We start from the raw sequence: 24183 nt of genomic DNA, 5'->3' as shown, positions 1-24183 counted from the left end.
TAATGAATTAAGCAAAAACTACCAAACAGGAAGTAAGGAACAATCATAGTAAGAGAAATGATGATGCTGGAGAAGGAAGATGACTGGGGAGGAAGGTATGTGCCAAAAGCAGGTAGACAATTGGGTTAAATAATTTTCAATTATGTCAGGAAAGCACGTATGTGTATTAAGTGACATGGTCAGAATTTGTAGGTTCATCAAATACTACTCCAGGAAATCAAGATACAGATACATGCTTTATAGAAATTTTTACTCAATATGGAAAAGTGAGACTAAAGCAATACTTTTAGGTTCAAACAGACTGTGATCTATGTGACACTCAGCTATTGGCTTGTAGGGGCAGATTAAAAAGTAATTTAACACAGTATTCCAATGCCTATGCTAATATCATTGACAAAAAAGACATTTTGGCAGCACCTGGCACTAAATAAATTGATACTGCTGATACATATTTAATACTCAATATCAACTCCTCTCAAGCTATGGTCCAGCTGAGACTGGTCAGCATGGGAGGAAAACCTGAGTGCTGCAAAAAAAGTTCTGATGATTTAATATGTGGTTTCACTTCCTTCAAGTTAGCTCTGGCAGAATTCTTACTCAAAAGCACTGTGGACCACTTCCCTGTTATCTTTATATCCTGACAAGTCATGGCCCTGAGGATGTCCACAACCACCTGGTTTGGTTGAAGTTTCTCTCTGTAGCAGTACAGTCCACCATGGGCTCCCCCTCTGCCACGAGCCCCTTGCAAGCGATTGTTCCTCTGGTCTGGGGGCTGCCTAGATGCCTTCATTGGGAAACCAACTCCATGTTGGAACTCATACCAGCACTACTCAGCTGCTTTCATGTGATGCACATTTATCCTGTTACTGGCTATGGCTGTCACTCAAAAAAAGCAGTCCTGCCTCTTCCTGCATTTTCTCTTCCCCTTTCTGCTCCTGCTGACATCAAAATCTGTACAGCTTTTTGGTAAAGTGACTTGGAAAGTGGCCAAGCTACCCACCATCACTCTGGTACCTGCCTGGAAAAAACTGCTTCCTAGCCAGCCTGATTCCCTTTCCCAAGTACCACACCAATTACTTACACATACATAAGGGACCAGGCAGCTCTGTCATTTCCAGAGGCAGTGCCAACTTAAGGTTTTTCTTCAATGACAGACTGATGGTTGCAGTGTATACCCATTAAATTCTTCTTTGGTTTGAAACACATACGCTGCATTTTCTCCCTGAGCTGTTGAGTGACTTGGCTTCATCCGACATCACAGACGTCTCAGTGAGGCGCCTAATTATGTCCCTGAAGTGCTCGAGTTTGTGCTCAAGAGCCAACAAAATTCTTCATAATACCCCAGCATCAAAAACACCAAACAAGATCTCAATTTTAATTGTGTTCAAACTGCACGAAAAAAAGAAGTGTGCCAAAGAAACAGTTTCCAGCTATTGAGAAAGCAATTAAAGCAAAAGATACAACTACAAAATAAGTTACTTCTACTGCACTTCTACTACACCGAAGATGCTTCTTAAGGAGAAATTCAGCAGTTCTATACAAAGCATAATCAGCACGTTTTGCAAACCTCAGAAAAGAAATCAAAATTTGTGCCTGTGGTGACAGCTGTCTGTTTGACAGTGGCAGGGACCTTTTAATTTTCCAGTTTACTGGGTACTTCTTTTCATGAAGTGTATTTATTAGAACAGCAAGCACTATCTTCTGTGTCTGTCTTACCTGAGGAAAAGTACATGGAAAGCACTATTGTACCACATTAGATCCTTGCTGTGCATTTTTGTAGGGGTTTCTTCAGATTGCTACAGGCCATTAACCTTTCACTTCAGGTAAGTAATGAACAACTTTTCCAACAAAGGAAATCAGCTGTGTTACCAGTGGCAACTCCACTTTTTAATACATGCACCAGCCTCCTGTGCATGCACTTGTTATTTATTCTTTTTTTAAAAATCAATTCTGGTATGAAATAAGAAAGGTTTCCCTTGGCTTCACCTTGAGCTGATAATGAACAAACCCTCAGTGAAGCCTGCTCCCAAGGAAGTCTTCCTTAATAGCACTGATTAAAAATAAAATGAAGTTTCATCCTAGGAAGCAAGATGTATTGCTTCCTGGTTTCCTGCACCAGGGTATCCTGTAATTGGACTGGTGCTAATTGGACATTTCAGCCAAACAATTTATTTTAAAAAAAGTAATTTCAATTTCCCTTGGTTTCTGAGAGAGCTTCTGAAACTGACCAACACCAATATGCAGAACTGTGAAATCAACACAAGACCTTAATGACACAGGGGACAAGCACACAGAAACCCTAGTGGAGTCTTTCTCTTTTTGTTTCACTTATATATCAAATCAACATATATCTTTCAAGCAGAGACACAAACCTGATCCTTAAGAATCTGCTCTGATTTAACATGTCTTGTACAATAGGAGGATAGGCAGAATAGGTACAACTACCACAGGTTGAAAGCTGTCTCCGTAACACTGGTGTGATTTTGTATCTATGTCAGATCATCAACCATAAAACAGGGTACATTTTTTTGCCTGATATCAGGGCATATAATTTAAAAAGGAGGTGGTAAAAGCTGACATATTCAGAACAGCAGCCTAGAAGAAAGAGAAACACAATTAGAAAGTAGGTTACTTCTTAGGCAGACACTAATTGGCAAAGACTGGCATTTCTTGTTTTTTCTTTCTATGTAATGTTGGTCAAACCCACATAAATAATACCAGGGAGCTGAAAATCCTGAAAAATTGAGGGAATGCAGCAGCAACTATTTTTCCTTTCCCACCCTGCTTCATTCTATCCATTATTTCATCCTTTACCCTTGTGCCCTTAAGTCTTCCCTTCCTTTCATCATTTCTCCTATTAACAGGGCTTCCTCCTCTCCAAAAGCAGCAGCTGGGAACTACTTCCTTTTAACATCCCATTTCCAAAATGGAACTTCCTCCATGAAGCAGGCACACACCAGTCTGTCTCAGCAGAATATGTAATAGCCTTGGAGAGGTGCTGCAGAACAAAGGAGAGCCAGGGGAGACTCTGCCTTGCATCTTCTAATGCTGCCTCTCCCTTTGTACTTCCTGTATGGCAAAATCACTAAAAAGGATGCACTGAAAAACTGCATCCTACTACTTCCTTCCCTTAATTTCACATATGGGCATTCATAATTTGCTTTAGTTTATGAATTTTAGAACAGATTTTATTTCATTTTAATGGGATGATAGCCTTTTATTTTCTACAAAATAATTGTAATATTTTTGCAGCAGCAATATATAGCTGCAGAATGGCTCAATGTATTTTACTAAACTTCACTCATACTTCCTTAATATTCTGCAAGCAGAAACTCAAATTCAGCAAACTGCTGATGAGCTGCATTTCTGAATTCTGTATTGCCTCAAACACTAGTTCAGTAAACTTAAAAAAAATCATAATTGGAAGCCCCAGGAGATCAGAGAGACTGCTATTCTAATCTGTTATGGAAGTCAGATTCAGGAGAGAATTCTGATTCTAGCAGAATATAATTCACAAGACCAGAAAGCGCCTCTTTTATTTCTTCCTCCCTATAGAATAAAATACAAAATTGCTAACATGTTAAAGCAATTTTAAAAATGCAAAACCAAAGCCACAAAAGATGACTTGACATTGATAAGCTGAATTACACAGGGTTTACAGCACATTTTGTATTTTTAGACCTTCTGTCATATAAATACATTTTAGTTCCAATCAATCTTGTCTGTATAAATGTGAAAGAAACAGTTCCCACAGTGAACCTCTGGATTCCACATTAATCATTGCTCTGAAAGACCCTTTAATTACAGCAAGAATTAAATATATCAGACTATTTCCCCGAAATTGTACTGCATTCTAGGAAGGATTTTCTGCCATGTTCTATTTTTGTATGAGACCCCTTGTTGCATCCAGGGAAGCTCAGCCTGCAAAACAAGATACAAATACAGATTTCTGCTATTCATACTGTAGACTGGCAACATTCAGTTCTCAGCTCCATCAAAACGGTTTGCAGGAGAAAATGATAGAAATGTGATAATGTTCAAATATTTGCACAAAAAAGAATTTTAAGATTTCCTCAATTTTCCTTCTTCTGTATGTTCAATTCATTATCTTACAATACAGCATGAAAATGCCAACTAGGCTACCCTTAGCTATGACTGAAGCTTGAACACATCATAGCTGGCCCAAAAAGTTTAATCAGTGAGTGATCCCAGACCTGTGGGGGCACTGATGCAAAATTTAAACAACAACGGATGAACAGAGCCACAAGCACAAACGGCAAGCTTCACCAATATACTTTCAGTGGAATAACACTGCCATGTCTTTTTAAGAAAAGAAATTGCTGTGCTTGAGAATTTTTAAAAAGTATAGATAATTACTGACTACTGTCCCAGTTAGTATGGGTACAATCCCATTAAATGAAACTGTACTGGTTTCTCACTTTACCTAAACAGACATTTCCAATTAATTTGTTGTCATGCAGAAAACAGAACAACTGCATCGGGATGAGTTTTACCTTACCCACATTGTCCAGCAACTATCAATCAGATCGAGTCTTTCTCTCACACTACTTCTCTGCCTAATACCTCAGTCCTCAGAGATGCCTTTGCAGACTGAAGCATGAAGTAGTTATACAGCACTGATTGGCAGCGTGCTGTTAAACAAGCAGTTTCATTTGTTCACAGTGTTTTGGTTGGGTTGCTCAGCTGTAATGATCCCCTTGATGTAACAATGTGATTCTTAAAAATCACAATTCACTGCCATGGCAGTTCTGCGATGCCAACACAATGATGATTACTGTGAAGAATTTTCCATCAATTTACAATCTGTGAGGATCACAGGTTTCACTGTAGGCAACCTAAAATGCCACACCAGATCTCTGAACTTGTTCCCAATCAAATCTGAAGCATATTTTGCTTCACATTACAGTTCCATTATCAGGTGTTTTCTCAGATATCAGTAGTTACTACAGCTCCATTGCCAAAAGTAAAGTTGACTTAAAACAGCATGTATGTTTTAGTTTGGCTATGATGCATTCTAATTTTATTCATAATAATAAAAAAAGAATGGGGTAAACCAGAAGGCTTCACTGGAAACTCCTGTTTACTTCTGGGCATACTCTACATAGCAGAACACCACTGTTACCACTTGTAGAACAAAACTGAGAGCCAAACACAGTTGATGTAGCCCTAACAATATGTGAAGTGAAACACAAAAGTTTTTGCAGTACTCCAAAAACAAACGCACAAACAAAACAGTAACCAACTGCAAAAGATTAATGCATTTTTGTGGAGAAACTGACCCTACTTCTAAAAGGGTCACTGGGCATATACGAGGTGGTAGCAGTAGGTAAGGCAACATCAATACCTGTGGTGTAGTAACTGTAGGTGCATTGCACATCTATTAAAAACTTCACCAGCTATAGCTCAGTGTTGGCAGTGGTTTCGATGGATGCCTGATAACAGCAAGGAACAAGAGGCTGGTGAAGGAACCCACAGGTTTCCCCATTCTTCAAAGCATCTGCCACCCAATAAGTGATGCAACAGCCTGGGCATTGATAGGAATATCTGCCTGAGTGGATGTTACCTGTGTGACAGCACAGGAGACAATAAATACAAAAAAATTCTCTTTTATATGAATTATCACAAAGTCAGCAATCATTCGTCAGTATTCACAGAAAGAACTACATATAATCTGTGCTATCTGCCTTATTCTACATCAAAGCTTTTTGAAGAGGTAGCTAACTTTGTGTACTGGAACAAACAGTTATATATGAGGAACAACATTTTTCTTAATCCCAGACATGCAAAAATAGACTTAAAATGACCATTCAGGGAACTGCCTAATGTGAAGGAGGCACCCTTCAAACCCATTTTTAGAAAATAAAAGCATTGCTGTGATTACTTTCCTCTTGTGGAATGACATACACTTTTCTTCACTTTGCCTCCTAGTATTTATTTCAGAAGATGACTTTTCATTCTCAGTTTAGCCTACAACTGCTCCCTAAGTGACAAACGATGTGCTACAGGGAAAGGAGCTTTATGTTAAGACCCAAATTCTCAGCCAGCTTTGCCCTTTCCTGCTGGGCTGTATTTACAGCCACACCTCACATTACTGAGCCTTGAGCAAGCACAAAGTGCTGATTCAGAGCTCCTCACCTGCAGTGAGACAGCCTGCTACACCCACGTTAAACAGGGGGAGTTGGCCATGTGAGATAGGGCAGGGTAGCAGCAAACCTCTGCTACAATTCTTGTTACGGCTTTGGCAATTAACTTTTGCTTTAATTTAAATGACAAGATATTAAAAAGCCAAAAGCTCTTCCCTTCCTCACAAGAAAAGACATTCAAATCATATGTAGTGTTATCACCCACTTGAATCAACCATAATGCTCCAACATGTCCTACCCTAACTGAAATGTCATTTATACTACACACTTCATAACTGAGTGTTAACAATTATACAGCTTTATGGAAAATGTGAGCAAGGTTAAAGAACAAGGGATGAAATTCTGACACTCCTTCCTGAGCTGAACACTGGTAAAATGCTGCAACTTCCAGGGACATTGGACTTCCATTTCAACACCAAATTGTAAGGGAATGACTGATGATTCATTCTTCTTAATCTTCTTCATTCTTCTTAAAGAATGCTTAAAAGATTCTGGAGAGTGCATGGAGGATACAAACGGGTTTCTGTGATGCCGTAAGTAAAAGTGACATAAAATGCTGTAAGTCCCTCTGGTAAAAAAGACAGGCAACAGCCACATGTACCCTCTGGAGGTAGGCATGGGAGTACAAGTGATACTGAAGTAGATTTATTTTCTTAGTTGAGAGAACTATTTGAAATAACTGGAAAGTTCTCCTTTAAGAGACCTTGTTTAAGGATGACTGAAATGTATGCTACAGGTTCTCTAATGAACAGAAGAATGATGGTGGGCTATGGACTTTTTAATGACTGTCACATTTCTTTAAACATCAAAGACTGATAAACAATCTTTCTCTTTTAATAACTTGCCATACATGCATTTGCAGTGGGCAGCCTGAGGAAGGAGCCTATGTGGAGGGGGGATCTGGGAGCTTCCAGGCAATCAGCATCTCTAGAAGTTTGCTAAATAATGCATCACCCACAGACAGCTCTGTGAAGTGGTTTGATGCCTGGGATCTCTGGACAAGGAGCCAACACACCCTGTGCATGCTTGGGATATTCCCAGCAGCAGCCAGGTGACCTTGCCTTTTACAAGCAGCAGAGGAAAGACTTATGCTGGGCCCCAGGGAGGAAGAGAAGAAGTCACTGTATGCTACAAGTCACAACACCAAAAGAGGAACACTTTTTGAACACTGACTGAGAAGCACAATGAAAAAAGAGAGCAAACTGCTTCAGTAATTGAGCAGAGTCCAAACGTCAGATACTCAGCAGCAGTGAGGAGGAGAGAATTGGTCCTCAACTACAAGAAATGGCTAAAACCAAATAAAAATGGAAATATCAGAGTATAAGAATGAAACTGGAATGAAAACAGGAGCCCTCCTGCCCCTGAGTCCTAGCTCCAGCTTAGGGCATGTAAGAGGAATTGTGATGTCCATCACTGAGGTTTTATTTTGTATAAGCTACAGCTATTTATTATTTTAATTACCAACAGAACATTTTTGGGGAATATTTCCCATGGTTGACTGCACTTTTAATAGCGCATATAAAAGACTAGAATGCCAAGTTTGGCAATGACCAAATCAAACCTTTTATGTAAAAAATAGTTATCCAAAATGCCTGTTGCTCTGCTAACATCCTCCTACAAATATTCACATGCCACATACAACATACCAATGAGAACGCCTCAAGCTTGGAATGGAACAACATTGATGGGAGAGGATAAATAGAAAAATATGTCCTCTTGCTTTTTTTCCTTCACCACTTTGAATGTACACACTTCAGTCTTTCAGCTTTTTTTTTTAAATATTGTGCAGGGTATTGGAATCCTTTAAGTGTCTGTACGTGCATGTGAGGGTGTAAACACATGGTGAAATTTGGCAGCTACACAAGCAAGTTGATAGGAATTTTTTTAAACTACTGAACTATTCCTCAGCTTCTACTCTTTCCATTTCTCATTCCTTAAAGTTCAATAAATCCAATACCAAACCATTAAGCAATCCTGTATCTGTTTCAGTAAGTAACATTTGATTAATGATAAGAAGAATGGCATGGGGTGGTAATACAAAGAAGACCCATGCAGTGCAATATATTTTCTTCATTGTACTGGGAAAAAATATTGCTTTACTGAGAGTAGTACTGTCTGGCAATAGCAGACCCTGCAGTGGAAATTCGAGGATGCCATAACTGTACTTGTGACCTGCATGAAGGCTGCTCGGATCTGCTGTTTTTTATCTCCCCCATGTGGTTAAGTAAGTTAGTAAGTCCACCTTAGAGAAGCGGCTTCCGTCCTCTCAAGAACATCCTCCAGTCAGCTGAAAAGGCCAGTGGTGGTCTGTTAAAACTTGAAGGCTGAACAAAAAAATCATTAAGGGAGTAGAAAACACAGTAGGAAATGCTCAGTCTCAAAAGTAACTAGTTACTCCAAATATTCCCATACAACCCCTAAATTTACCTTTTAGCTCCCTTTCCAGCATACAAATGACGGAGTTGCAACTTGAAATAGTGCCCATGTTTGACAGTTAATAAGTGGGTTTAATCACTTCAGTACAGATTTACTAGTAATTTATAGTCCAATTTATAGTCTCTAAAATAACTAATATTTCAAGCACCTGACATCAGAGGTATCTCAACTAGTATAATCTTCTTGCAATTAATAGCCTCAAACCATTCAATTGCCATCCATCACTACTTCTCAAACAGCAGTGATTACAGTTACTTTCCATTTTTCTTTAATGAGTCCTGTAAATTACAGTAAATAAACAGATAGCCTTCACCCTTTTAGTTACATGTATGTTTAAACAGTTGTGAAAAATGTATGGAAAAAGAGGAGGAAGTCCTTACTGTTATTTTAGCTATGCTCTAAATCTGTTATAAACATTAATGTGGCTGTAGGCCAGTTCAGACAAGGTATAAAGGACTGTCCTCCACTTTGCTCTTTTCTTCAATCATTAAAGTTTACTTAATATTCATGAAAAACACTTTGTATCCCTGGAAGCTAAAAGCTTCTCTTTATTCACAGAACTATTACACCCCTGGCTGTATCATAAATTACCTACATTGCCAGGACAACATACTTATAAAGTTATTTGGAGAACCAATCCTAGATATGAGAAAAAATATTTGTTTTCAAGCCTAATAATTAATAAAAATGCTTTGCTGTTTATTTTAGTCATAAAATGTGCTCTTTATTTACGGTTGTTAAATATCACCATGATGACTAGCAAATCTTTCAAAGTCAGTGAAAAATTTGAAATAGGGAATTTTTACTGATGCTTGTGCTTACTGCTCACACACACTGAATTTCTCAAGAGATATATATGCAATTTGGTGATTGATCTTCCCAAAGAAAAGTCTAGCTGGAGGCAGCTAGCTTGAGCTGGGAAAAAGCAGTCACCAAATAGGCATCTTTCTCATTATGACAGGCAAGCGTGGCATTGAAGGTGATATTAAAACACTTTTCTTGCCTTGTCAAAGCTTCTCTGCAACTGGGATGAAACATGCACAGCTTTCCACAAACTGAAATTCAAGAGTACACCTTAACTTCTACTTCCACTGGGAAGAAAGGCAGAATTTTGTAGAAACAACTTAGGAATTACAACTTCTGCCTCTAGTGCAACCTTATGGATACACTGCGTTTTTATGCCCACAATTTTATTTTTAATTTCTTATGGCAAGTGATGATGCTACAACAGCTAAGACTATGAACTGTTTCAGTTAAATTTCTGTTCTTACCCTGAAAAGGTTTTCATAAAAAATTATGATATTGGGATGTTGATTGAAATTCCAGTGTTTATCTATTCCCAAAGCTGTATTTTCTCCCATGAAGTATGAGCAAGAGTCTTCCTAGATCCAGTAGTTCATACAGTGGACACCCAGAAATTAAAACACCTTTTTTTAAAAAAAGATATTTTAAATACATTGGTCTTAAAAACTAATGCTAGAACAAATACGTCTAAAATCGGAAAGCCACTATGGATAGAAATCTATCCTAAATACTACTGATGTGTCACTTTCTGCATGAAAAATAATCTGTAGCACATACACCACAGATCAATCACATGATTACTTTCAAGAGAGAAGAAATGAAATTACAGGTTTGACATACCATGATGAAATCAAACACTGCTTTTCTGCTCTGCATCATTTACAGACAGAGAATTTGCTTTTTAAACAATACTGGTATTTGGAAATTGCTTATAGAACAATAAAACTATGTAACATGATTTCTGCTCCAGCTCCCTAGCTCCTTGTGTAGCTATACAATAATGTTATCCTCAGTTTGTCGTAGCCCTTGTAAAGTTTCTTTGTTACTGAAGCACAGGTACAGAACAAAACCAAAGTCCACAAGATACTACTGTTAAGAGCAGCTTTTTGTTCTGTAAGCTAAATAAGTCACTGGTGATGCTTGTTGATATGGTAGTGGAGGGTGCTAGCACTAGCAAATCAGGATAGCTTGGCAGTGATTTCCAGCCTATGTCATCTGGCCTTCAGCCTTAAGAAAACCTGAGTTTGAACATAGGGGTCAAACAGCACCAAAAGAACAACCAGTGCTCTCAGTGCTCAGAAGCTGAGTAACAGCTGCCCTTGTGTTTGTCCTTCTGTGCCTCAGATACACACAGGACAGACTGATCCAGTTCTCAACCAGCTGTGTGTCCCACCGCACACTGTCCAGGGGCTTCATGCCCACCACACCATGCATGGAGTGTGCCATGCACAAACAGGAAGGTGGGTAAATGGCTTTTTAATATTATTTTATTGTGTTTTTCTCCTACATCAGTTTTACAGTGTATCTGTAGAGCAACAGTGTGTAACTTAAAAGCTGTTCAATATAATAAAGAAAAATGCCACTTACTGACTTTCCATAATTGGGTCTACGAGAATTCAGTCTCACTAGAATGCTAAATATCAGGATGGCACAGGACACCAAAGAGTCAGTCTTTTGAGAACAAAGAATGTCATGTAACCTAAAAAAAGATTACTGAGAGTTTTTGCTTCTCTAAAGGAAAAAAAACAGACTACATTAGTTTTTCTGTTAAGCCAATCATTTAAGCTTGCGTTCCAATGCAACAGATAGTGTTTCTGCCACTTTCTGTCACTCTACATACCATTTCTATATTCCTTCAAAAAAGATCCACTAATTTTCCTAAATGTTTTTTCAAAATGTGATTTCTCTGTTGACAAAGATACCTCCAATACATACACCACTCCCTAAATCTATTTAAACCATGCTAGGAGCAGAAACTTGGAGGAATTTCATAGCCAGACATAGAAAATTACTGTCAACAACCAAAATATATTTTTAAAACTACAGAAAATTTGCTGCAGCTTTAAAACACTGTTTAAAATGTGTTCAATGAATCTCAAATAGTAAGAATAAAAAGCCCCTGGATTTAAAGAATGCTCCAGTCCTGCAGGTGTCTTGACACAGCATGATAAGTAAAATTAATGAGAACATGACTTATAAAGGGCAGCACAGAAAGAACTCCCAAAAACCAAAACTACAACAAAACCTACCCAAAACCCACAAACAACCCAGCTCTAGCAAAAGCAGAAAAAACAGAAAAACTCTATCAAATTCCAGAAGAATTAATTGCAATGTGTCATCAATAAAATTTAAACAACAAATTTTGTTTACAAAACATCACTTGTTCCTTACATACACACAGTACAAAGAGATATACTGACAAACTGATACATAAAATAACAGCAAACACTTTAAGATCCTCTTAGTGCAATGAAAACTAAATTGGTGGGAAAAAAGGTAGGCTCAATTTTCTGCAGAGGCATAAAATACTTTACTTGTACTCAATAATCAGGCTAGACAGATACCTAGTGCCCAATCACACATGCTTTGATAAGAAGTACAGAAACCTCAGGGACAGAACATTGTTTGGAGGCAAAATTCAGGCCCCTTCTGACTGAGGTCAACTGGAAACCATCTTTACATATGAGATCAATCAGAGAATGAATAACACTTCCAGCCTGACGCTATCTGTGCAGTGGTAATTGTAAGATACTGTTCATTCTTCTAACAGTATGGTTTACAATGGTTTAATTTCCTTATTCACAATATCGCAAATGAACTTTGAAACCAAATGATTGCAAACTCTCTAAAGCAAAGCTGAAAATCCAAAAGGCATTTCCTAACTGAAAAATATATTCATGGCGTTCCACACCAAAAAGCATTTTCATATTAAGTGAGCAGTAAAACAACTGTGTTATATGTATGACTGAAGAATTACCTGTTTTAAAAAAGGGAGAATCCAAGACAACAAGTAAAGATAAAAAGCAAAAATGATGTTCTATGTGTGTGAGGTATGTGGCAGAACCAAAATTAAGAGGTCATTAAAAAAATTCTTGTCTTGACTATCTCATAACCTTTTCAAGTTTCTTGGATATCCAAAAAGAATAAGCATAAATATACACTGCTTTCTCACTCGGTTACAGGGCAAAGAGATTATACTATTTTACCCTTGCTAAGTTTCATTAATGCTTCTTAAATGTTTTCTTTAATCTCAGGACAGACCTTTTTTCTGGCGCCATGTTCTTCTAGCCATGATATTGCTCTCCATGCATCCTCTTGTTTCACTAAATGGTGACTACCATTTAGTATAAGTTACTGCAAAAATATCTATAGTCAACCTGAAGTTGTGTCACAGAAGCACTGTCCTTATGCATGGGTTTCAATCTTCCAAATGAAGAGACAATGCCAGGAAGTATTTGTACCATGAGTAAAAAAAACCGCTCAAATTGTTTATTAAGAAGAATATTACAACAACACCTCCTTCTGCCTTCTACTTAAGTGCTCAAAGACAGCTTTGAACGAAATGTGTTCCCATGAGAAAGGGCTCCGCAGCAAATGCATAACTCTCTCTTACAACGCTTTTGAAAATTCTGGGGAGAAGAATACATGACATGCCTTAGCCATTGTTTTTGAAAAGATTTCTGATGAAAAAAAAGTTTGAGTTTAGCTGATGGTTAATGCATCAAATACTAGCACTAATAATGCATGAAGTTACCAAGCCCACAAAATACTGAAAACAATCAAAACCCCCAATACACGTTTTAGATAGAAAAAAAATCTGAATCTTCCACAATATCCCTACAAAAATCAATGACATCACTCAACACAGTAGGACTATTACATAGTTTGGACTTATGGTTCTAGGTCTCTAGGAGGCTGCAACGTAGAACTGTCATAAGGGGAAATTTCCTTCGTTCCTCTGGTGTGGTCCCTGAGGGAACAAGAAGTTCATTACACAGGGAGTCAAGAAATGGCACTCTATGTACAAAATACAATGTGCTACTGACATCCTCTTCATCCTTCTCACCTGTGCATGGTACAGACCCTCAGCATCCCATGCCTGAGCCCTGGGATACAGAGACACTCACTGGCTCTAACTGTGGAGTAACAACTTGTTCTCTATTCCCTCCAGGGAAGTGCTGGAGAGAGCAGATGTGGGACCATGTGAGGAGTGCAGCCCTCTGCAGGGCAGGGAAGCAGGAAAACTGCCAAGGTGGGGGAAGCAGCCCCCTGAATCGTGTAGTCACAGCTTTGTACTTTTGGTATCACTCACTGTCACATGCTGTTGGAATTGCTTTGCTGCCTATCTTGTACCTCCTGATACTCATCTGGAAGCTTCTAGCATTTTATTTCAGTTTGTAACAAATGGTAGAAACAAGCCAAAATACATGTGTTGATATCCACAGCACAGGAGGACAGTCTGCTAACAAGAACAGACTAAATATTTCTAGAAACCACAAGTTTAGTGCATTTCTGTACTTGCTACGATAGCAAAGAAATGCTTAATTCTAAATATATAGCATCACAATCCAAACAAATCTTTGAGAAGTGGTATTTCCATTCCTGCCTCCCAAAATTGCCTGTTGCTTTCACAAGGAGATGAACAACAATAATGGCTTTTAAAGCAGGCTAGTACCTCCAAAGTCTGAATCACATCTAAAACTCACCTAAAAATGAAAAAAAACATGTTTCTAAAAGTGGCCTAGTATATAAACACAGCCCAGATTCTTATTAAGGGTGTGATTTTTATCTCAATGGGATATCGGAAGCAGCATTTCATCATCATTTGGGTCACAGTCTCCTGAATGTGATAACAGAAAAAAAAGGAAAACTAATGCAAGAAATGTCATGAGCTCCTTCTCTTCTTCTTGGGTTTTTTGGCACTTGCTACGTGCCAATACAAATACAAATGTGACCCAGAGACACAGACTGGCAGAACAGCCACAGGATCAGAGCAGACATGGTTTCCTCCTTCAGGACTTATAGTCCTGCCTCTTACAGAAATCTTCTTTTGATTCTAAGTTACTCTTCTAGCTTTTTTTTTTTTTTAATTTATTTTTAAATACTTCTTATTTTAAAACATGGATTGAAGAAAAATAAGGTTCAAGATTAAGGTTTAAAATCATCTGGAGGTGGATGAGCACATACATTGAGCACCTGAAAGAAAGGAGAGCACAGCATCTGAGTAGGGACAGACTACTCATTGCCATTAAAGATATGAGAAGAATTGCAAGACCAACTCCAGGGGAGATAAAATCTCTGTATGCAATCTTCTCCATTATGAGGATTGAGTACACAAAAAATATATGAATATTTACAGCTTTATTTGCTTTTCACCTTCCATTGATCCCAGGATTAAGAGTCATGCCATGAAACCAAATGTGAAAGTGCATATGATGCAGGACTTGATAGCCTGCCTTATCTGTTCAAATCCCTAGCATCTCCAAATCAAAACCACATGCAATTGGTTGCTTTAATATAGAAATATTTCCAGAACATATACTGCTTAAATGGACCTCAGTAACACAGAATTTCCATTTCCCCCCCCCAACATGATTTCTACCAACTGTCCTGCTTATCCAACACTATAAAATACAAATAGAAATCTGAAATGCCCCTATTTTCACTTCAATCAAATGGCACTGAAAGACTCATTGTGTTGAATTGTGATATGAAGATGTCAGTTCTTTGAAAAATTTCACATGGGACTGGGAAGTATTTAATGGTTTTTACTACAAAAGTGTTCTGACTGCTGTGAGTACTAGTCTTTAGAGACCGAGAGCAGTAAAGAGAGGAACATTTATAAATAATGTAATAATATCAAAGGTTAAAATTCAAGACAAAATATCATAGTCAAATCTAGTCAAGTCTTACTTTCTGAGCAAGGCAGATGAAACTTTCTATTATTTACCACAATAAGAGACATTCTGCCTAGAAATTTAAAAAAATCCCAGATGCTTGCTGCAGTGATTTTTTTTTTATCACTGAATTCATATCCCATGCTGGGATATCCCATATCCCACACTGCGCATTTTGAGGTATGATTGTAATAGGGTAAAATTGGTATATGGAATTGGAATTTTTTGCAAGAGTGGCAGGATTTTAAAATGCTACATCTAGGCTAATAAGTGTTAAATACATGCAATTTGGCATCTGAAAGTGGACTGATTCACAAATGCTATTACATTTCATACAGCACCTCAGAAGTCCCAGGGTAATGGCAACTCATACAAGCAAATTGCCAAGAACTGGCAAGGATGATAGGTTTTACTTTTGCTGCTTTATCAAAATCCTTCAAAGAACTTACCACTTCTTCACAGTTGAGATCTACAGGAAAACTAAGGGAAAGTCTCTCTCAACCACAGGAGCTTTTATGTAAATAACTCAAGCCCAATTATTAATTTATTTTTAAAAAATCATGCTACCCAAAGGGCTATTTTGACTACTCACTCCTGTTGCTACAGTTAATACATGAAGTATTATGAATCAAAGCTGGACTTTGGAAGACTTCATGTCTCTATGTCTGAAAGTCAAATTTGCAAAACAAATTCCAGATCCTACCATCATGTGATGTAGACTCTGATCTTTTCAAAGCACAGTCTAACTACCAATTACCGTAGAAACTCTCACACACAAAGGCTTCATTATTTAATTTACAAAGCAACAGTCTGATCATGTCTCACAATGATTCACAGCAGTGTTAACCTATCTCAGAAACTGCAAGCTCTAACCACAGCAGGCTTCAGAATCAAGCTTTTTGAAGTGTTTCAGGTCAGTAACATCATTCCAGCTCAAGACCATTCTGCTTTCAAGTAACTGTGTTGCATCTCTGGTGCTAGAAATTAGTTTCCTCTGGCAGCAGCAGGATATATAAACTAAAATGTGCATATCCTATGTAAAAAGCAAAGGGCAGTAATTGATCAGGAATGATCTCCTGTCACATGCCTGCATGGTAGCTGAGAGAAATCCCACACACTGCAGAAGTGATGGCTTTTCTCACTTAAGTTCATCAAACATGCTGGCACTGGCACTGTGGTATATATCCTACCAGCACCATATGATCCATGGCTGAGAGTAGTCATCAAGAGCAATTAAAAAAAAAAAAAAACAAAACCAGAAGAAACAGTGAGCAATAACCAAGCAGGTGAAAAGTTATGGCTGAAGATCATCATCTGTTGTTTTTAATTACTGAAGCAGACTTAGCACAGGTATGCAGCACTAGGTAATATCAAAACTGTTCACATGTCCTGATCAATTCTGCTTGCCATGGAGTTTGAAGGTTGGCAGAATACAGCTGCATGCATTTCAGAGCTGGAACTACCCTTGTAAAACATATTTTGTTGCTGCTAATTTCCAATCAATTGCACGTGGGACGTGTCCCACTGAACGTGTTAGCTGACTACGCTCATAATCGGTGGGATATCCACGCCAGTAATCTTCTTCTCTACCAGGATTGGTTTCTTTAGCAGCAATGAATGCCACAGGCACTGGGCAGTAAATGCCTGCATGTAGCTAGAGACACACACACATGTCTGTGCATGACACTTTAGGTAAGAAATTCTGGGCCTCAGGGAAAGACAGTGCAAGGAGATGATGGATCAGAAGGGTGGAGATGGGGAAATCTGAGGCCAACTAAGGTGTTGGAAACCAAATAGGAATGGTTGGTCCAGGCTGGGCCTTTGAAACAACAAAGGCCTCAGCCACCAGTTATGCTGAGGAACATTAACTTTTACTTTGTGCCCACAGTCAAGAAAAGTGTATCTAGCCCCACACCTAAAAGACTGGCCCATCATGGCCCCATCATGTGATCCAGTTGCAGAGTTCTAAGATATCTCTTCATTTGTTAAAAAAGGAGCAGCTATGATACACACAGGTGCACCACTACAGACAGAAAGCTGACATTTTAGACAGACAGTCTGATTTTGAAAAGGAGGATGTTGCATCTGGAAACTCATGCAGAATTGCCCTGAGTCTCTCACAGTCACATTTCAGGGAGAACCATGATCACAGCATTTTGCTGGGCATTATTTACCTCCAACACAGCAGTAACAGATCTACCAGTAGCATGCTAAGCATAAATTTGCACTCATACAAGAAACAAATGACACTCTTCTGAAAGCTGCAAAAGATGTGTAGGACCCAAACAACAACTGCCTCACTGTGGTGAGCTGTGATTTGTCATTTTTTTTAAATAAAACACAGTACTGTGGGTATTCAGTGTTTCTCCCTACGTCTAAGAGAAACTCACTTAGCTGTACATCTATTCCACAATCCTAAAACCACTAAGCTAAAATGAACTAAGCATTGCATGTTTAGAACTACCAGTCTTTAAGAACTGAAGAAGCTGAATTTAAAGTATGTTTGGATGAAAATTAAGGAAAGGAAATACAAGCCTCCAATTATTCTGCAATAAGACAGGCTATAATTTTATTCCCTTTGTTGAAGAGAATCAGGAAAGCATCACTATAAAAATGTGTTACAATGAGAAGGAAATGGCATTTAAAAACGTTTCACTTCCTACTTAGGGCAGACCTGAGAGCAGGAGGAGCAAGCATGGAGGAAGGAGAGTGCTTGAAGAAAAGAATAAAAGCGCAGTAGCTGGTACTCCTCTGCTATAACATTATCAGCCTGCTGAGAGCAATTACAATGGCCCAGACAGCACTTGCTTTATTGTGACCTTACTGAATTAAATCTGAGGAAAAAAACTCTGAGATTCAGCAGGGAATTTATTAGAAAATTTTAATGCCAACTTAAATTTGATCCAAAGGCCTCAATATTAAAGGTCATATTCATTACTATACTGTGGGAAACATTGGATCTCTCTGTTCCTACGTTCCACCCTTTCTTAATTTTGTTTTCTTTCCTAAGAGTAGGTCAGGTTCTCCTCTCAGCTTCACAGCACTCTGTATTAGAGGTACAAGACTGCTATTTACACTTTAAAAAGCCTTAGCCAGCAAGTCAAATAAAGAACTTTTTTTTTTTTTTTAAATAAGGTGAAAAACAAAAAACCAAACTCAAGCAGCACTGATGTAACTAATGAGCTATGCAGCTGGATTTAATTACCCTATACAGATATAAAAAAAAGTGACCTGATCTAGACCGAATTATCTGTCGCTTCTTCGAGATCAACTGTCCTGTCAGGGGGCCAGGTATGAACTGACTACTGACTTGCACGCAATAGTATAAGTTGTGTAGTGTTTTTAAAAAATATATTCCTAACTGCAGAGTGCTACAAACATTTGAAATTAGAAGTACCATCACTGAATTCTGATCAGCTGAGCTTCACTTCTCTAGCAGAAAGTGTCCCTGACCATGGCAGGGGGCTTGGATTGCAACTTGATGGTCTTTAAGGACACTTCAAACCCAAACCATTCTGCTCTATGAAAGGCCTCTTGTCTGTCTGTGGCGATGGTTACTGGGTACTTCTTAAGCCCCATCACTACTCTACCCAAAGCTCTCACCTTTACAAAAGGAGATGTATATGCTAAGCCCCTGTGAAAAATTTAAAGTGCACTGTGAAGCTCCACAGTGCTCTTCAGCTTCCCCAAAGGAAGATTTGCAGAATAAAGTTACTTTCCTTTTAGTTGAAGATACAGGAAAGAATAGAATCACAGATGGCCTGTACTTTACCAGAAGATGAAAAAGACCACAAGTTCTACTTTTACACTGTATTGATCTTATTCAAATATGAAACTGTAACAGAAGGAAAAAAGCTCATGTTCTTGAATCCTTAAATAATTTTGTAGCTTATATTTTTGTGACTTCCTTAGTACCTTGAGCTCTCAAGGACCCATATTAGTCAGCATAAATGTGTGAACACAAGTCCAGATACTTGCTTTCAATCTGCTCAGCTACCCTCTGAACAAAAGAGTCATCCTCTCTTTTTAGCCCAAGAATATACATTATGGATATTAATTACACTCCTTACTTTCCCAGTGGCCCCAGCATACACTCAATGTAGGATGTTTGAGAAACGGAGGAAGGTTGAAACACAAATTTCCTGTACCAGGCCCACATACATTTGAAAACACATCCCACCTGATGACCTGGTCGCAACTATTTCAGTCTTCCCCAAAGTACGGAAAACCTGACAACTGAACCAGTTTTACTTACACTTCAGGCTGTGATGACTTTAAAGGTATTTGTGGAGAACAGTGAATAATTTTTTTCTGAACTCAATTCATAGAAGGTTTTATGTTCTTCATGCCAACAGCCTGTGGCAAGGTTTTGGTAGAGGAGAGACTACAGGAGCAGCTTTAAGAAAGTGCCACAAGCTTCCCACAGTGTCTGTGCGAGCCAATGCCAGCTGGCTACAAGAGAGACCAGCCACTGGTCAAGGTCAGCAGCAGTGGTAGTGCCTCTGGGACATTTAAGCAGGGGAAAAAAAAAGGAAACCTTCACAAATGCATCCAGGAGAGAGCAATGTGCATCCAGGAGAGAGGAATGTATGTGAGATGAACAGCTCTGCAGACACCCAGGTCAGTGCAGAAGGAGGGGCAGAAGTTCTACAGGTGTCAGAGCTGAGACTCTCTTGCAGCCTGGGGTGCAGACCATGGTGGTGCAGCTGTGCCCCTGCAGCCCAGGGAGGTCCATGGTGGAGCACAGATTCTCCTGCAGCCTGTGCAGGACCCCACACTGGAGCAGGTGGGTGGCTGAAGGAGGCTGGGATGCTACCCCATGGGAAGCAGGCTCCAGTCAGGACCTCTGGACTGGTGGAGAGGAGCAGGTTTTGCTGGCAGGATTTGTGACCTTGTGAGGAAAACAAGCTGGAGCAATCTGTTCCTGATGGACTGCATCCCATGGGAATGACACACACTGGAGAAGCTCATAAAAGACTGTCTCCTGCAGGAGGGACCTCACGGTGACACAGGGGAAGAGGGTGAGGAGTCCCCTTTAAGGAGAAGGGAGCAGCAGAGATGATGTATGATGAACTGACTGCAGCCTGCATTTCCCAGCCTCTGCACAGAGGAGGTAGAGAAAATTGGAAGCAATTTTAAGTCTCAGAAGAAGGAAGAGTGGAAGTAAGCCATTTTTAAAATTTAGTTTAATTTTTCATTACCCTTCTCTGATTTGATTAGTAATAAATTATACTAATTTCTCCGATATGAGTCTGGTTTGCCCATGAGAGTAATTGGTGAGTGATCTCTCCCTGAGTTCTCTTAATCCATGAACCTTTCATTGTATTTTCTCTCCCTTGTCTAGCTGAGGAGATAGAGCAGCTTTGGTGGGCACCTGATGTCCAGTCAAGGTCAACCAACCACACAGCCACACTAAATTTAGCTTCTTGCACCACTCAAGAACCAGTAGTAGCTTTGAAACCAAAAGCCCAAATAGAATTTGAATGTTGCTGAAAGGTCACAACTTCTTAAAGACTCGTGTATGTTCCCACATTCATACACTGACCCAAGTTTACCTTTCTAGACATGGATGTGAATGACCTCTAGCTCAGAACCTGTGCAGCAGTGTCTGGGCTGACGTGGCAGACCAGCTGCACATCAGAATGTCTGCTTTTGAATCTAAATATCACTTATTCACACAAGCAACCTATTGCAAAGCTCTCTACATGCAATGTGAAGGTACTTAATCTGCCACGCTAAAGAAAGTGCCAATGGATTTCTCTTGTGAGTTGCTTTACTCTTCAAGAGACATTGATTACAGACACTTGCTTTAAATGCAATTGGATTTGGTAACTACTATAATTTTGTCTAATAGCTGTTTCTTATCAGTCCTGTGTCATTCAAAAAAGGAGGGAGAAGTTTGATTTATGACTTATGACATTTGCAAGAAGTCAACAAAATGGCTACTAGTCTAAACTGGAATATTTAATACTTAGTCTTTTCAATAAAAACCAGCCTTGATGTTCCTGGTGTTCATACTGGTCTTCACTTACGTAGAAAACAGCATCATCTTCTTTCTTTACCTCTCATTAGGCAAGGTTTTAAGTTCTTATACTGTCTTGGATGTAGCCCATAAAACATGGTAAGACTGACACAATGTGATCAGCATCCTGTCAGCTTTCTGTCTGTGCAAATTTCCTTCTTCAGAATACTGCTCCTTGGGTTTAAAAGAGGCAGAGAAGAGAGCGAGGCAGATGATGAAGGTATATGTACTAAGACTTGGACTTTCACACCTTAATTTCTGCTGTAAGCATATTTTGTGAATGTGGGCAAATAATTTGTTTCCCTGTGCACCCAAGTCTTTAAACATATGCTTATATTTAAACAGAGCTAGCTTCCTTCACTTCCACCTCAGTATCTTAAGGGCATTGGTGAAATGCACCATCAAAATCAGGATGCCTTGATCTCCCAGTAGCTCCCTGCTACTTCTGCAGAGGGGCAGTAGAACTGGTAATTCTTTCTGTCCTCTGTCTTGCCTCAACACTGAGAGAATGGAAAAAGTCACAGCTCTGACAATTTCTTGGAGATGACACAACAAATGTATGAGCACTGTCACAGTCACAAAATTATTAGTAATAAAACAAGCAGTTTGAAAAGACTTACTCCCCTTTTCTTCCCATAAAACATATCCTACATGTGGTAAAGGTATGTTACTGTCAACGGGCCAGTTCTGCAGTATTATTTGACAGCATGACTTTGCATACCAATTTTTTTCTGCTCTTCCCCCATGAGTATACATACATCATTTTAAAAGCAATTTACAACATGTCAAAATGCTTAAGGAGAGTCTTAAAAATCTAATGTATGAAGTTAACCATTGGTATGATTTATTATTGAAGTTCCACAGTTATAACTTGACAATTAAGAAATATTGATAAATGTAAACACATTATTGATGTCAATTAAGAAGCACAAGATTGATTAACCTCCCAGAGGTATACTGGCACGAGCAGTTAGAGTAATCACTCCCACTAAGTATTCGCTACTGACAAATGTGCATAGAAATTAGACTTCTGTGAGACGAGAAATATTTTCACTTAAAGTTAAGATAATTTGAACACAGAACCAAAGTACTGGGTCAACAACAAAATCAAGAGAATTATAAACAAGATCTGTATTAATGTGAAAGGCTACGTGATTAGGTCACATAATGCTCTCATTAACCACCCACTTGGGTGAAAACATGGTTAAGAATTATCAAAGCTACTGCTCAGCAAGTCAATTATGCTCACTGAAGAAAAACTATGAATGTATTATTTAGCCACTATACTGCAATATTCATAACTGTCTTGATGGGGGACAGGACCTTATTTTAACAACATAAACAGCAGATTTTGGTTTTAAAGTATGCATTTATGCATTTTCTACTGTTGACAAAATGATAAAGATGAGTCCAAAACTCTGCTTAGTAATGCTTCACTTCCTGCCAAGCCAACAGCCAAGGAAGGACATTCAGGCAGCACACACCTCAAAGGGGAAACATGTATCTGACATAGTCTAGAAAGCATGGCAACAGGAATCAGTCAAACTGTGATTTAACTGTGACTGGAAGAGTTTGGGCTCCTTCTTTCTTCTTCTTTTTACTTGCTTTCAGAACTAATGTACTGGCATAATGCCTGTCACGAAGATGAAGGGCACTGCAGCTGTAGCTCTTAATGGCCAAAAAAAAACCCAGGCTCACCTCAGAAAGCCCAAAGCTAAAGACAGCAGCAATGCACCAAGTACCAAGGAGACTGCGTAAACACTAATTAAACTTCACTCTACACTCTCGTCTAGAAAACAGCTTTCCCTGCCTAAACTTCCAAGGGCCTGATCAGACATGCTGCTATCAGAGTCAAGTAACTGTCTTCCCTAAGCTTGGCCTTCATCACAACTTTATGGATGAAACACATTTCCCTCAAATACAAGCAGCTAACTACAGAGACACTAGACAGAATCTGAATTACTGCAAAAAAGACAAAACTGTAAAATAACACAGCAATGACAAAGCTTCTTTGCTTGAAAGAGCTTTTATGTGAAGGCCACATATATGTTAATTGTCAAGATAAAAGTAGATCACTGTGAATTTACCTGGCTGCAAATTCAGTCAAATGGTGTTGGTGACAGAGACCATGTTTGGTCTATGATAACCCACAGGGGTATTCAGTGGATACCCAGAAGATTACAATATATGCAGACATACCAGACACAAAGGAACATGAAAAGGGTTGTTTCTTTTTTAAGTAACTGGTTTTTTTAAGTTTTGTAAAATGACAGTTAATGTTGGTGGATTGTATAAACAGCTTTCATTTTGACAATCAATTTTAAAGTAAGAAAGCAAGCGTCACCTTTGAAACTGGAAGAGTGGAAAAGTTTTAGTGACAACCAACAGAAGTACAAAGATAATAAGATGGACAAAAATGAATCAGTCATGAAACCAGATTCTTGGAGCAAATAAGGCAAATGGAGGTCTTTGCAGACTGCCCTTATCTTGAGAATGAAGAAAAGAATAAATTCTTTAGACTTGAAAAACCATCTGTGAAAGAAAAAATAAAAGGCAACTGATTTAGAGTGGCAGGGGAAAATTTTAAAACATATTTTCAGTGTGCTGTGGGGAGAAGCAATGTTCATCTGAAAGGCCAGAAAAGAATGCAAGTAGCTTCAGGAGGAGCCTCTTCCCTCTGTATGCTGGAAATGGAAAAACCCTGGAATTTTCCTCTGTAAAAGGAAAAACTGAAATTGTAATATGCTGAGAGACTGATGATTGAGCATGGGGTTGGGGGGAAATGTCATTAAAAAACCCATTTTACCACAGCTATGGGACCAGGTGACTTGTCACAGTAAGGGTACCAATACCAACATTG

General features: G+C 38.8%; 1 protein-coding gene across 3 annotated transcripts in view; it reads right to left on the bottom strand.

Moving 5' to 3' along the window:
* Positions 1 to 24183, bottom strand: part of LYRM4 (LYR motif containing 4) — a 93425-nt gene that overhangs the window by 39871 nt on the left and 29371 nt on the right. The window contains exon 3 of one of the 3 annotated variants that reach the window (XM_038127266.1): positions 4 to 23855. The exons of the other annotated variants lie outside the window; for them this stretch is intronic. Within the exon in view, the coding sequence (XP_037983194.1) occupies positions 23838 to 23855 (18 nt within the window). The 3' untranslated portion in view covers positions 4 to 23837. Of the gene's footprint in view, positions 1 to 3; positions 23856 to 24183 lie in introns of those variants that run through there. 3 annotated transcript variants of the gene reach the window in all.

This window comes from Motacilla alba, chromosome 2 (genome assembly GCF_015832195.1).
Source record: "Motacilla alba alba isolate MOTALB_02 chromosome 2, Motacilla_alba_V1.0_pri, whole genome shotgun sequence".
NCBI classification, from domain to species: domain Eukaryota; kingdom Metazoa; phylum Chordata; class Aves; order Passeriformes; family Motacillidae; genus Motacilla; species Motacilla alba.
This window is presented reverse-complemented; position numbering and strand designations above follow the sequence as displayed.